At 44.8% G+C, this 16525-nt stretch overlaps 1 protein-coding gene across 1 annotated transcript in view; it reads right to left on the bottom strand.

Moving 5' to 3' along the window:
• Positions 1-1251: 1251 nt before the first annotated feature.
• The window catches only part of tnfrsf19 (tumor necrosis factor receptor superfamily, member 19), a 29017-nt gene continuing 13743 nt past the window's right edge, over positions 1252-16525 (bottom strand). Inside the window, exons 6-10 of the mRNA XM_083637036.1 lie at positions 8153-8317; positions 7790-7915; positions 6882-6984; positions 3745-4043; positions 1252-1988 (exon numbers count right to left, since the gene is read on the bottom strand). Coding sequence (XP_083493162.1) covers positions 3749-4043; positions 6882-6984; positions 7790-7915; positions 8153-8317 — 689 coding nt within the window. The 3' untranslated portion in view covers positions 1252-1988; positions 3745-3748. The remainder of the gene's footprint in view (positions 1989-3744; positions 4044-6881; positions 6985-7789; positions 7916-8152; positions 8318-16525) is intronic.

Genomic DNA, 16525 nt, shown 5'->3' on the forward strand with positions numbered 1-16525 from the left:
TGAATGATTTAGTTGTAGGCCGTGTTCTAAGCGGGATAATGTATACTGAGCCGGTGATTACTGGAAATAATGACCTTCAGGTGAATATTAAGCCCTCTGCTGCGCGTCGGGCTCAATCATTCACCTGTCGGTCATTATTTCCACAGTAATCACCGGCTCAGTATACATTATCCCTTACATATGCCATGCGCCCACCTTTGATTGAAAGCAACAAGTTCAGGCATGTTTTCATCACAAAATAACATGACATGCAATGAACAGCATGGATTGATATTAACAATGCAAGTACCCAAGTGTGGGTTTTTGGCCAGCGCAACTGAGCCCTATATCTGGCTTTGTCCAGTCCAATTTTTGGCCAGCGGAAGCGGGCCCTATATCTGGCTTTGTCCAGTCCAATTTGTCTGCCGATTTGAGTGCCGATGCTCGTGAACACTTTATTGCGCTGGCCATATGCTAGGTTCCGGCCTAGCCTTGTTTTCCATTTACAAAATGGCAACAATGTTGTTTGGCTACTGATACATTGTGTGGTGGAATGGAATTATTACTTATTACTTGATAATGTGGGAGTCCGGGTTGTGCAGCGGTAGTTTCCCTGCCTAGTGCCTACCAACACGAGGGTCGCCGGTTCGAGCCCGTGTTCCCCGCAGCTTGGTTGGACGTCCATACAGGCACAATTGGCCATCGACCGGGATAGCAGGGGGAATATGTGATATGTTATATATGATAAAGTATTTTTGTTAGTACCATTTTATAAAAGCAATAAGACACTCAACCTAGTGCTTTAACAGTGACTTGTACAACAGGTAAGAGGGTTTCCCTTCACTTGGCGTTGGTACCTAACACAACGCCTCAGTGCTGTTCAAAGAGCACTGCAGAGCCTCCGGTGGTGATTTGAAAAGGAACTCTGGATTCACACGGCCCAGACTTCAGACTCGGGAGTCATAAGCGGCTGTTACATCTGTTTCAACACATTTAGACAGTTATTAGGAGCTGCGCTGCGACTGCAGCTGCTCCCTCTTACAATGTCCTTACTTGCCTAGCGTGGCTGTGAGACCCGCGGCAGCAGCTAGGGGCAGCTTCACATAGTTATGGAAGGTGTGAACGCTTATCAGAGACCTCAGAAGAAACCCTCTATGGCTGTGTTTGGGGTAGATGTTGAAGTAACAATGGGTTAATGTCACTAAAGGGTTTTATCATACCTTGTGAATTTTATGCGGACTTGAGAAAACACAAATTACTTTTGTACTTGTTGAAGTGGTTTATTTACAAATATGTAAAATTATATCATGTGGAGGTGACCATTCACAGCCACCAATACTACAACCGTGGAGAGAAAAATGCAAACATATTGTCATGTCTATGTTACAAAAATATTGACCTATTTACTATTTTACAGTATCTACAACAAATTTATCACACAAACATTCCTCATTGTCTTAACTTGTTCCGTATCGCCGAGATTGTCTTCAGTGTGCAACATTTCACTTTTGACACTTTTCTTCACACCTTGAATTTGACAGCGGTTTCCTTTACAAACAAAAAGCTTCATAAAACACCAACTGCTCCATCTGTGGCACAGCTTCTTTTCTACATGTGAAGATGATCTGTGGCACAGCTTCTTTTCTACATGTGAAGATGCAGAGCAGCGGACGCCCACTTTTATTCACTTTGTTCCACAATAATCAGTCAAAAACTCCTCCTGGTTGTTTGAACTTCATTCGATTTCACCTTCTGGACCAGCAAGCTCACATTAGGTGCGTTTGTTTTGTATCTCTTGATCGCTACGCCTTTGCCTTTTCCTGCTTGGCTTTTCCTCAGCAGTGCTTTTGTTTGTGTCTATGTACATATTCCGTTCGGGGGTCCTTTTGATGAGGGGCTCTGAGGTCAGCGGCAGGCATGTGAGGAAGGCTGGTGCAGTCTGTGGGGACTTGGCAGTAATCTGAAACAGAGTCCAGGCTGGAACACGAGCCAAAGACATCCATGTCATCCTGGAAAGAGAGAAAGCAGAGGAACACACACATGCAATCGTTAGTAATATATCTTCCCAGAGCCGGCGGGGGACTGGCTTACAACAGGATCGTCTTGACTACATCAAAGAACTGGGCTTGGATGCTGCCTGGCCCTATCTCTGTTTCCTTAACCAGCCAGCTTCCACTTTCCACACACACACACACACACACTGTCCCTGTCCATCAAAGGGAGTCCACGAGTTGTAGAAGAATTGCTTCAGGGAAATTCTCCAGTTTGAGCACAGTGTTCTTAAGTGCAGTGATTCTCAACCTCATACCTTTCATATATAGCAGGGAACCCTACTTAGGGCCACAGACTGGCATTTCATGATCTGTCAGAAACAAATATGAGAATCTTTTTTATTGTTCAATATGATTTTGTCTATCTGTATTGTAGATAGATAACAGTGAAACTGATCAAAAGTCATTCTGCATTCTCTAATTGTGTTAACGTTTTGTAAGTGAAATAATGGTTTGCTGGGGACCCTCTGGAACCCCCTCAACGACCTTTGGTGGTCCCCGGACCCCATGTTGAGAAGGACTAGTTTAAGCAAGAAGTATGCTTCAATGTGAACCTTGTGTTAGGAGGCTGTCCGCGACAGCTAGCTAGACAGTCGTACTCCAGCTCAGCGCGTTGGCTGCACCACACCACTGAAACACTAGGTGGCAGGAGGTATGGCCAATCACAGTTCTTGCGCTGTTTGCGTCAGCTGCTGCACGAAAGCCTCACCAGCAGGCTCCTTGGCCACGGTGCTACCCACGGCATGGCATAAATTCCACTTTAGTGTGTGTGTGTGTGTGTGTGTGTGTGTGCTCGTACACAGCTGTTACTGAGCGAGAACACACTTTACAGCCAGTGTGATGCCTCAGTTGCTTTCTGTGCGTCTCAGCTCATTCCCTCCCGATGAATCACGTCAGCAAGGCTGCTCTGGCCCTGAAGCTCCATCCGCCCCACGCACAATTTGTCTCGCAAATTCAATGCGATACGGCTCTATGAATCAATGGAGGCCGTTATAAGCGGTTTAATCTCCTGGAGGGAATTATTTATTCACAGTGTCTCAATATTTGTTGGAATGGGAGAAGCCATGATTTTTCTTCTTCTTGCAGTTCAGGCCTTTTGAGGCATAGTTTACCTAAAGCCTTCGCTTTTCCGGGGCTTAAGACTGTTTGCTCTCGCTTAGTCTCCTCTTTGCTTGACTCAGTAAACAGTCGGGTGTTGAGGATCGGTCATTTGTTCACTCCGTGCCAACTAATGTCAAGTGCCAAGTGAGCATCTTAATAGAGGGCCAAAATTACGCCCACTTCCTGGTTCGGCATGGGGCCTAAGGACCATTCCCCATTCATTTTCCCATTAACGTTTCATACAATCCTTATAAAAAAAATGACTTGGACAAACCAAGCGATTCAGCTATATTCATGATCACGAAATACCAAAGAACATTTCGCCCAGACCAAAACCTAAAAAAGGGGGGGGGGGCTTTTATTATTATTATTTTGGTCCAAGAGAAATGTTCTCTTGTCTCTTGTGATTCTGAATATAGCTGAATCACTTTGTCCAAGTAAAACTATTTTTATAAATATTTTACAAAACATCAATGGAAGAATTAATGGGGAATTCACTTCCTTACTTTGGCACTATGCACTGAGCTAAACATTTGTAAAGCAAGTTAAATGGCATCATTCAGGGACGTGATCAGGAAAGTAGTAGTCTACCATTTTCAAAATGTCAACTCACCTTCCTAAAATGATGGATGCTGCTTGGGAAGAAAAGCATCTGTCAGGGCTTCGCCGTATCCCGGTCTGGTCCGGTCGGGCGAGTTCTCCTGGACGTTTTCCCTCGACCTGGACCCTTCTTGTTCTGCCCTCTCAACCTCTACTTCTTCTTCAGCTTCCACCTCCAGTCTCTCTGCAGGGTCTGGGCTGCACCCAGGAAGCCCCAAGCCCTCCGAGCACTCTGAGTTCTGCCACATCGCTCCGGTCTCTGGAGGTGCTGCCTGATGGATCGGGCCGCTCCGCTCGTCAGGGTTTGTGTTTCTGGGAAGCATAGCAGGGAAGGCTCTGGGTTAGCACCATGAATCTGTCATGAATGTGTTCAGTGTCCAGTCACAGCCTTGAGCAGAACTCTTTAACAGCCTAGATTCCATTGTGTAACTCATTTCAAAGAATAATATTAACCAGATAAAATGATGTCTAAAGCCTTAAGGCCCATTCATACTTAGAATGATAACTATAAAGATAACTATTTAAAAAATCGCTGTGAGATGGAACCAAGAATATCGTTATAGTTATTGTTTTGGATGTTTTATCGTTATATTAGTAGTGTGAGAGCCATTCAACAGTGTATTTACTTGTAATGATAGTTCTCTTTATAGTTCTCATTCGAAGTGTGAATGGGCCTTTAAGCATCTAACCTTGGATAGCGATAGAAGTTAGCCTTGGCTTTTTAGCTGCATGACAGAAAATTGGAGAAAGTCAATGAAACTCAAACACTTTTTTTTTTGCCTCGGAATCAGTTTTCTCATATATGTGTTGAAGAATCATTTATAAAAATACAATAAGGCCCAAAAAGCCAGAATAACAGCAAAGGTTGGCAGTCCCACTCTCGCCTCATTCCTGTATGGAGAGGTGTGGATAGGAATGCTGTGCTTGGACAAACCCCGAGGCCGAGCAACGGTTTCGTGTTTACTCGCCTGGTGTTCGGAGGTTTAGTCTACGCATACCAAACACTGGCTGATGAGGAATGATACACTGTGAGGTCCTGTAGTTGTTTTTGTCGCGGTGTCCTTATTTGGTGTGTTGGATACAAAACAACCAAATGATATTAAAAATCAGAAAAGTATAACAATATTCTTTCTCTCAAACATATTACTATACATACCATATTCTTTTTTTGATTAGGCCCTAATAATTTGGAATAAGATATTGATAGGTACCGTATATCAGTGACATTATTCAATTTCGTGCAACTGCAAGGGCAGGCACTTGTGTTCCACCTCCATGCCGATTGACGCTCATGTTCAGTAACCCCAGAGTTGGACTCCAATAATAATAAATAATAAATTACTCGGTTAATGGGGATTCGATTCATTCCATCTTCTTTGGTGACTCGGACTCAAACACTGGGGACTCGAGAATCGACTTGAACACGAGATATAGTGACTTGACTACAACGCTGCTTGAGGAGTCCTGCTAGAGTACTTGAGACTAAGGCTGGTCTCAAGACCACATTTTGATCATCTCATCTCGGACTCGCCCTCCCTCAGTCTCAGTGTTGACTCGGTCTCGGACAAGCGAAGCTGGACTCATGAATTTATTTCAACATCAGTCAAGACCACAACTGCAGTGACATTATTAGCTGCCTGTGTATTGTCTGATTGGTTTATTTTTATCTTATTTTTTACTGTGATTGTGTGTAAAAATACCCCCTTCAATTGCAACCAATGACTTTGTAGTTTGAAAGTTTTACCACTGAAACCACTCCCCTCAAGCGCTGAGGTAGACAACAGGAGACAAGGCGTGGGAGAGCAGAGCAGTGGCTGCAGAGATGTCGTCCAAACCATCAGTCATACTATTTGCTTATATACTGTACAAACCACAAAAGCCGTTTTCACACATGCGTACAGGAACATTGCCTGTAAATCAATATCGGCCATCTCCCGGAATTTCCCTTCACACCTGAGGGCTCACATGTGTGAATATACCCGTCAAATTACCTGTATTTGAGGGGGGTCGGGGGAGGGGGGGGTCACGGCAGAGCGGGTGGGGAGTGACGTGTGCACTTAGATGGGGAATCGTCCTTATTTTGGGGGTCGGCAAAACTCCGATGGTGAAATAAGTTCGCTTGTCACACAATAAATCACACTCGTTTGACTTAAGAGTATGTTGTATCCTTCACATTCGCTAACCAGTCTTTGAACTGAAATATTTGAAGAAGTTGGGATCCGTGTCTGAGAGAAATATAGCCTGGCTGGTTCGATGTTTATCCGTTCACCTGCGTCGCGTTGAAGCACCTTTTACAGACTGGCTTCGTTTGATGTGTCCGGGCTTGCCTTCGCTGTGGGCAACGTAAGCAAAATACTTCCACATTTCGCTTCGTGCATCTGCTTTCTACAAGCGTTGGGCGGCTTGCAAGACTCTCGGAACAAGCCGCGCTGCCATTTTCGCTGTCTGTGTCCCTGTCGGGCTGCTGACTGAAGGAGGAGGACTGAAGGACTGGCCAGAGAGCGAGCAGCAGAGAGGGGAGAGGGGGAAATCGGGGGAGCGCTTGTGCCGGAAAACAATTTTCACACATGAAAGGCATAGACCACTTTCTGGTCATTTCCCGATATAAAGCGCATGTGTGAAAACGGCTATAGAGTTTCTTTGTTTGGGGAGTCATAATTTAGCAGCAGTAAGGTGTTTTTTACACTTCATTCTGCCCACTGTGTTGAGCCTTTCTGAAGGTCAGTGATATGATATTGCAGTGTCTCAGATCAAAGGATTGCCTTCTGTCACTGAGTATATACTGTACAGCCAGTCTCGGTTTAGGTGGCCTCGACTCCACTATTGCGCCACCACGAGTGAGCCTCAAGGTATTTTTTACATTGTAGATGCAGTTTTTTGTGACTCGGTGGTTAATGTTGAATGGTGGTTGAGTTCTCCTCTTAAGCTCAATCAGCAGGTAGCAATAAGTCCATCAGAAACAACAGGCCAAAAATCCTTATCCTTCTAGTCGAGTGGTAAAGTCTCCCTTTTCTGATCCCGCTGTCGTAGGATTTGAATCCCACCAGCGCTTCCTCTCCTGTGTTTGCCCTATCCAGCATTATAAACACGCCCAGTCTGCTGCATGTTCATCCTCACAGACAGATCATTTGCAGGAGAATTTCTCCTCACCCGTCACTGATGCTCATCTGGGACTGGAAGGGGCTGTTGTCTTGGCTGCGGCCCAGACTGCAGCTCTCATCGCAGCACAGCGATGGGATCAGGTGAACTGGACCTGGACATCACACACACACGGGGGGGGGGGGGGCATTTAGTACATGGACACAGAGAAGAAAGGAGATACCACCCACCATCACTATCAGAAACTGTCTGTGCAGTCTAGGCAAAGGGGCAAGTCAAGATGAGACCAAAACACCTGTGTAGTATGACTACACTATTGAAATGGAAACAGTGACTATACAATCGTCCCACAACTTGTTTGCATGAACACAGTAAAAGGAGGCCATGGTAAGACGATCTTGAAGCTTAAAGGAACAGTTCACGCAAAAATGAAAATTCTGTCATCTACTGTACTCGCGCTCATGCCAGTTGAAACACCACAACTGGAGAGAAAACCAGTCACCATTAACCTCAGTGGTACTGTACAGAAGTGAATGGTGAGCATTGGTGACTGGTTTTCTCTTGAGTTATATGGACTAACTTAACCTGTGTTGCAACTGGCATGATGGTGAGTAAATGACAGAAGCTTCATTTTTGGGTGAACTGTCCCTTTAACAATGGGCTAGTTGCAGACCTAGTGGTAAAGTTAAGAACTACAATATAATGCGTGGGCAACATTTAGGGGTAATGTAGGGGGAAAACAATAGCACTAAGTTTCTTTTCTTTCCACTTTTTCCTTATGGCCCACATACTTAGTCCCATAGATGTTATCCCAGTTATTAAAGGAGAATTTGTGTCTTGGCAGCTCAAGTAAAAAACAACAAACAGTAAAAATAATGCCTGTCTAATGTGTCCTGATGAGCAGTTTGTAGTTTGTGTGAATGTTGTATAAAAGCCCTTTATTCTGAACCGTAACCTACCACAGGTGTGCCCGGGTCCCAGGTGACACTGACAGCAGGGTCTCTGTGGAAAGTCATGGAGCCAGCGCCGGTCCAGGCAAGACAGCTCCGCCCCACTATAGGGACCGTCCTGAGACCTCAGAGAGGCTGGGCAGAAAACATGTACATCTCACAACACAGTATTGAATAACACAGTAATGATAATACTGTAATATGATAATGATCATAATAAAATAACACAAGCAGCAACACTTGAAAGCGAACATGCATGCTTTCTTTGTGTGGGGTCAATATTCCCAAGCATCTAATGAGCATGACTCTGAGAAAAAACATCCTTCTCAAGAGATACTCTGGACGGCTTTGCTTCCACCTGTGGTGACTCACCGCTGGGCTTCTTCTCCAGCAGCTGCCTCTTGCAGTAGATGACACAGAGGACCAGCAGGGCGAGCAGCACGGTGGCCAGAGCGCTGCAGATGACGGCGGCCAGCGCCATGTCCCGAGGACTGGTGACCACTGAGGGCAGCGGCACCAGGTTCACACGCCCGCTGCCTGCCGGGAAGAATGCATCCAAATCAATGTGGAATACAATGAGCTTCTTATAATGACCGTATGACAGCAGACAGCAGTTGATTGCAAGGTGCTGACTGAGCGGCGTCGCTTTTATACGAGGGATGCACAATATGCCGAAACCCGAGATGCCAAATGCCGATATATGCACGAATTTTTTTCACATAATTTCAGAGAACATCTAGTCTCTCCTGTAGTGGAATTAACACATCATGCCTACTGTACTATTATCGTGATGGCACACTGGCAGATGCAGACGTAAATACAATGCTTTTCAAAATGTACACATTCAAAGGGGCAAAATAACAAAACATACCCCAAAAACAAATTATGTAACATTTCCTCTTTCAAACAAAACTGTTAGATTCATCCTACTTAAACAGTCTTGCGTGATGTTGGCCTGTCATATCGGCAGAAATTGAGTATCGGCCCGATGGCGATATTTTCATTTGAAAGCCTTTATCGCCCGTTGGCGTGCAGATATTATCGCGCAACCCTATTTTATACCACAGCATAATTTGAGACTGAAGGATAGAGGACAACACATGACGAGGTACAGTTACCTCATGTTATTCAGCCACTCTCCAGCCAATGGAAATCGAGCGTTCAGCCAGGCCACACTGTCATGTGAGACAAATCATCACCTTTTTTGGCCCGGAGCCCTCATCTCTTTTTGCTCGCCTCAAATGAAATGAGCAGCGCAGTTCAAAGACAAACCGCCCATGGTGGATTCTCTCTTTATCTCCCTCTGTCTCGCTCCACACACAAGATGATTTACAGACGGTTCTCTCCACCACCCCTCCCCTCGCCCCGGGCCTCAACGCCCTCCTCACATGCTAGTCACACAGCCCCGTCATTAAGTCTGCCATTAACGCAAGAGGCAGACATGCTGGTCAGGGGTCTGATAGCTTGTGCGTGTGTGTGTGTGTGTGTGTGTGTGTGTGTGCGTGTGTGCGTGTGTGTGTGTGTGTGTGTGTGTGTGTGTGTGTGTGTGTGTGTGTGTGTGTGTGTGTGAGAGAGAGAGAGAGAGAGAGAGAGAGAGAGAGAGAGAGAGAGAGAGACACAAACAAAGACGGGACAGACACTGGGTGTGTTTTCATGCCTGTGTCATTGTGTCTGTGGCGGTGTGTTATTATGCTGATTTGGCTTGGGGGAGATGTGATGTCACTGTTTGCCTCCGCCCCTCTGAATTACAACCCCCCCCTCCCCCCTTCCCCCCCCGAACTCTCACATCTAGACTTTTGACCTCAAGAATGCTGCTCATTATACAAGTGCCCACAAATATGGAACATCAGGGCTTAATACGTCTTAATGCTGGATATCACCACTAAAGACGGATGAACAGGCAGTCTGTTTTCAGATCTGGCTTCTGGCACGTGTAATTATCCCCGCCGCCCTTTGCCAAAGTTAACATTAAAGTAAAGAAATCATGTTAATCCAGCAATACTTACTTTAAGGGGAAATACCACTCAATGTTATCCTTTAGGCATGTTGTTCATAAAACCTGGGACAGATCACTCAATAATAGAGACTGCTGTGTGTAATTACTACAAACATGTGGGAGATTGTCCCACGCGCGGCCACGCCCTGATGGGTGATGTCATACAGATGAATAACTCCAACTGAAAATACGGTTTAAAAACATCTAGAAAAGGTGAGTGTGTCCATACCCAGGATGGAGAAACGGCTACATTGTCTACTACTTCAGACCTGAAAGCACGACTACTGCGTACCCACCAAGTCTGGAATCAGAGGGATAAGTTACAAGTAGCACTTTTTTTGTTTTGTTGCATGTCAAGACTGAGCTATCACATTAACATATCACATTTTGTTTGTGGAGTTGTGCCTGGAGGAAATTTATTCTGTAAAAATCCAAAACCAGCAAATTACTGACGCCTACGCAGCTGCTGATCACAGAGACGTTCTGTGAGTTTCCAGACAAGCTGTATGATAATTGAAATAAATCCGATTTAAAAGCTTAAACACACATTGTGATTCTCATCAGCCTTAGGATGATACATCTCAGCATGTCAGAAGTCCCATTAATCCTTCTTCTCTATAGCTTGTGTCTTTAGGAGGGAGTGAGATGGTCCTCAACTGTAGAGATAGATAACATGCCTGAATTCTTAAAATGAGTGACATTCCTCTCTAAGGCCGTGCAGATTAACATAATTGTCTGCAATCATTATCAGTAATCAAATATAATTTTGTTGAACTTAAAAAAGATCAATGCATTCATGGCAGAATGGGTGTGGGTTTATGCAGAGCAAACATGGCAACCCGAAAAAGGTAGCAGCAAGGCCCACACTGTGCTGTGAAACAGGGTGACCGCTCACCCACCATGAAGGAGAAACAAAACCAATTGTGAGAGATTGTAAGGTGAATATAGCAAACACAATAAACGACTTTTTGTTTGAGAAAATCTTTTTCAATGAGGCCCCCTCTATCACTGTTTGCTTTACACTACATTAATCATAAAGAGAACTGGGTTCAGCCTTTTCACATGCAAGAGCTCTTTGTTATGCAATGTAAACATTACTTTAGCTTTGGGTCGTTTTTTTATTCAGCCAGATAGGGGATAAGGGTATTTTAACATTCCTCCTGGGAGGGAGGGAGGGGGAGAGAGAGAGAGAACACAACCTCATAGCAGCGCTCCAAAAGTCACTTTGTCCCAGAGGGCACAATAAAAGACTTTTAATATCAGCTTTGAGGTAAAAATTGTCAAAAACATGAGTGATCACCTCTTATTAAAACAAGATTAGCATGTTTCGGCGGAGAGAGGTCTCAAAACTGTTCCGACTAAGTGCCGACTAACAGTTTTCACACGCAAATCACAGCTCAAATCGAGGCAACTACTCAAATCGTTAATCGTGAGGGGATTTTCTTCTTTTGTATCTTAAATGTTGCTCTACAGCGACAAGTATCAACCAGCAGCGCTGTTCCAAACTTGTATAATTACATCATATTTTTAATTAATAGATACATGATTATTTTAACAGTATTAATGCCTTTTAAGTCTTCTTCCTCTTTTTGTGTGCTGTAAACATCGTTACATGGCTTCTAATGTATATCATGAATAGCATTAATGCTGCACTTAATTTCAACATGTTTTGATGAAGGCCTGCATTCACTTCTAGAGGCAGAACATCGTTGCACTGCTCTCTATTATATGGGGAGAAATATCTGGCCACACCTCAGTCAGTGATGTCAGGCAGGTATTTGGCCTTTGGCAGCCTCAGACGCTTTGTGATCAGAAAAGAGTTTCCGCGCCTAAAGATGGGTTATCCCAGACACACACCCTTGTTCACTCCCCACCCCACTTTTATGCATCTTTCAAAATTGTGAACTAGACAAGTGTTTAAGCACGTTTTAAGGTAGCTCCTCTTTTTAGGTGTCCTGCCTATCCAACACAAGGCTCGCAGGTTTGAGCCCCCGTGTTACCTCCGGCTTGGTTACGGTACCTCCGTGTCTGCGGGTGGGAAGCAGGATTAAGTGTGTAGGGACCAGGCTTAATCCACGGATGCAAAACCGGTCCATCAGTTAAACTTTTGGAGCTCCATTGTTTAGGTGGGATTTGTCCAGGGTGAGCATCATCTCCGCACCACAATGTCAGCCTGTTATCAGGGCCTGCCAGCTGCAGCAAACACAGATAAACACTGGTGCATTGAAGAGACCTCACCTGCTGATTTTATCTCCACACCGCACGCTGCCAGTAAACCACAGCCTTTGATATACTCTCTGCCTGTTGACTTTAAGGAATGCCGAACTCAAGGGATACTCAGTACAGAAGCTGCTTTGCAGCTTTCAGGGATCTTGGACTTGTTGCCTTCTACCTTGAATTCGGCACAGGAACAGAGAGGGGGGGGGGGCATTTTTTCTGACTACATTTCTCTTTGTTGTATACAGTTCACTACTGTGAAATCTTCCATCTTGTGGTCTTCCATCTCAACTAATAGTGAAGTTACATTTAAATGACTCGAAGTCCATAACTGCTCAACCCTTGGTTTTGAACACATGACCTTGGATTCATCATTTTGACCCATTTGCCAAATGAGGTACATAGATTGATGGGCATTATTAGGCCTATATATTCTTATACTTGATGGAGCAGTAATGATGGAGGCACAGTATTCTTATAACTCGCTAAACTGCATATAATGGCACATTTCACGTACAAGGATTTCTTTTAAGATATCATATTTGGATAATTTTGAGTCACCTAAGGGACAAATCCTTAATTTAATGTTAGCAAAAGGTTTGTGTGATTGTTCTGTGACTGTTCTGTGACAGACGAGGTATTTAAGGCATTGTTCTATTATTGTTTGACAGCGCTCTACCCAAGAAGCAATATTATGTTGTGGCTTAACTATGAAATAGAGTACCGCAGGGATCACATATTTTAGTAGGCCAACAACCCGGAAGTTAGTGTAACAGACTTTTCTGTATTTTTTATGGAGTACCTTTATTTTGAAATCCGGAAGAGGAAGTAGACGGTGGTCCACTCTGTATGTATTTCTCTCTCGCCCCTGGCAAGTAAACGGATGGCAGCAGGTCCCAAATGAAGCGGTCACCGTGTCATTATTTCATCCATAAATACAATATATATAGAACCCAAAACGCTTGGTTACATTAGCATCGCCTGGACCTTCGTCTGGAAGTCAATGCGATTCTTGTATGGGAATATTGGTTGGTTTTGGTTTTGGAACCTTACTTCCGGGTTGTAGGACTCATTCCTGCAGCACTCGATTTTTTTTATCATTATATTATATATATTTTTTGTCACAGTTACCTTGACCTTTGACCACCAAATTGTAATCAGTTCATCCTTGAGTCCAAGTGGACGTTTGTGCCAAATTTGAAGACATTTCCTCAAGGCGTGCCTGAGATATCGCGTTAACATGAATGGGACAGACAACCCGAAAACATTGCCTCCAGAATATAAAATAACAAAATATATTCTAATCAAAACAATAACCACTTTACAGCAAGAACTAATGTTGAACCACTACGCTGCGCATTACAGGTAGCCTACAGGAGTGTATTATGGGAGGTAGCCTACAACAACATATTCAATTGCCCTTTTACATTCTGTTCAAATGAAACTGGATACGTCTATCAGATGATTTACACCTGCCAAGTGCGTGGGTGGTGTGTTTGTGGCAAAACAGATAATAAAACAGTCATCACCCTGTTTAATGTGGCAACTAAAAAGGCTATTAACATTGCGAGGTTTGATAATTGCATAACTGATAACTGATTAAGAAGGTAGTGAGGATGAATTCTGCTCTAATAAGCAGAGGAAGCATCACTCCAGCAGCTCCACTGACACTTGAGTGACATTGGTATAGTTGCTTTCTTAAAGAGTGAAGGCGCTTGTTTGACTTGCTGGTAGGCAATTCAATTAAGATAATTTCCTGTGGTTAGAGCAGACTGCATGAACCTTTGAAGTCAGTCAACATACCAGGCGAGGGAAGGTGGGATTAGACTTCTTTTACATTACGAGACAGAAACTTAACGTTATTAGTCGGGACAGACGAGGTTCTTCGGTTCATCTGTCCCTGGGCTACTGCTTACCACAGGCTCTATCCCTGGGCTACTGCTTACCACAGGCTCTATCCCTGGGCTACTGCTTACCACAGGCTCTATCCCTGGGCTACTGCTTACCACAGGCTCTGTCCCTGGGCTACTGCTTACCAGCACAGGCTCTGTCCCTGGGCTACTGCTTACCACAGGCTCTATCCCTGGGCTACTGCTTACCAGCACAGGCTCTGTCCCTGGGCAACTGCTTACCACAGGCTCTATCCCTGGGCTACTGCTTACCAGCACAGGCTCTGTCCCTGGGCTACTGCTTACCAGCCTGTCCCTGGGCTACTGCTTACCACAGGCTCTGTCCCTGGGCTACTGCTTACCAGCACATGCTCTGTCCCTGGGCTACTGCTTACCAGCACAGGCTCTGTCCCTGGGCTACTGCTTACCAGCACAGGCTCTGTCCCTGGGCTACTGCTTACCAGCACAGGCTCTGTCCCTGGGCTACTGCTTACCACAGGCTCTGTCCCTGGGCTACTGCTTACCACAGGCTCTGTCCCTGGGAAAGGCCTCAGAGCTGAGTGGCACTCATCAGTAGCATGATTGCAGCATTTGCATTGTTTCTTCAAAAGTAAAGATTCTGAAGAAATCATATGGTTGGAAAGTCCTGCCTAAAAATAACTTTTGTTGGATGGCTAATGTTGGACGGCTGGATTCCAAACTAAATAGCATGGGCTGGTTAGCGAAAAACTATCTCAAAGCTACACCATTGTTTACTCTTTATTCCTATACGCCGCCCGGATAAAATTCCTATCTGACTTTCGCATAAATCTGGTTGGAATGAGTAATAATGGCAAGAGGAAGAGGGGGAATGGAGTAGGTGGGATTCTGTGTGTGTGACTGAGTGAACGAGAGACAGAGACAGAGCGAATGCACGCGTGCATGTGTGCATCTGCATGCCAGTGTGTTAGCAGGGCCCAGGCAGCTCTCAGAGATCTACCGTGACGTGAAGAACGCCAGCAGATGAAACGCATTAAAGAGGCTTGAAGGAATCCATAAAACACAGTCTCATTTTTACTTGGCTCCACAAACCGACGGGGGAGAGGGAGGGAGGAGGGAAGCAGGCAGGCAGCGGGAGGAGGCGGGCTGGGTGGGGGGGGGGGTTTAAGATTTACAGTCCACCCCAGACAGCAACCGCCTTCCCTGCACAGCTGCACCGTTGCCCCGGGCCAGTGTGGCCTATTAGAATGATCTGCCCTTTAAGTTTTCACCACCCTCCGCAAGATAACACTGGAGGGAGGGAGCGAGACTTTCAAACATTTGGAAACGCTCCACCGAGAGTCTCCCAGTAAGAACTAACTACCAGCTATGTTCTGGGACACAATGGCCATTTTGTTTCGCAAGCCTCCTCCAGTATCAAAAACGGGAAGCTGCACAGATGGACAGACAGAGGGGAGGCCGCCTGTGCCAGGGCGCGTTACACAAACGGTGATGTTGCTCGTAATGAAGGAAAAAACATCGATTAACTCGAGACTGATGTGAAAAATCAAACGCACTGTGCAACAGCGGAAGAAGGTCTGACAAAAATCCGAGCTCTTGACATCTGGGAGTCGTGAGTAGAGAGAGTAAACAAGCTTTGCGAGTTGTCCGATATCCCGGGGCCGACTCCATTTATTTAACAGAGGGGTGCTAAACCTGGCCCGGCCCGGGACGGCTCGGATCCACACGCTGCCAAAAAGCCTCCACAGAAAACAGCTGCAGCCTCTGCTGCCATCAGGAAGTCACACTCAATTACCAAAGGTATAAGTTCACTAGCCTGCTCGTTTTATGTGGAAACCTGAAATCATAAGGTTGTACTTAACTACTTGTAATGGCCGGAAGACAAAAGTTAATTGGATCTGTTCGCCTACTGGAATTCAAACCATGCTTTGTGAACATACTGTACCCACCCACGCCACCCCCCTCTGTGTGCATAATGGATCTCTACAAAGTGCTAGTAAATTATCCTGCTTGAACCGGGACTCACCGATGATGTGTTCAACTTTACCCTCATTACAGAAATAGGCGTGCAGTAGTTTGTTTTTAAAGCAATCCTATTTAAACACTTTCGCAACTTGAAATATCGACCGAAATTTTATGCGAGGAAATTCCTTCATTTAGCCCCAAGTGGAGTGATGATAGCGAGCACTCAGCTTCAATAATCCGCCGCAAATCCACTATTATGCTAGCCTAGCAGTATCCATGATGTATCTATTATGATGATCTATTATGTATCTATTATGCTAAGCAGTATCCAGTGGCGCTGGAAGTACATTTAGGTAGCGGGTGCTGTAAGGAAGGGACTCTTGACGTTTTTTGGACTTTTAGCCATATTTAGAGGAATATTTAATTTTAAATTAACATTAGGATTATACTGTTATATGTCATTATTCCGTATCTTCTCCTTTTCTCACTCACTTTCATGTAACCACCTGCTCTCCCTTTAGTCGTTTTACACTACAACAGACAGCAACACAGGCATAAACACTGGACTTATTATTATTATGGAAAACCAGATTATGATGAAAATCAAAGACTTTTGAAGAGAGAGCTTATGAAATAAGATTAGAGCTGGGAAGCACAAACTGTTAATGTGTTTTGTTGCTGTTATAAACACAAGACCGC

This window comes from Poromitra crassiceps (genome assembly GCF_964638095.1).
Source record: "Poromitra crassiceps genome assembly, chromosome: 5".
Lineage (NCBI taxonomy): Eukaryota > Metazoa > Chordata > Actinopteri > Beryciformes > Melamphaidae > Poromitra > Poromitra crassiceps.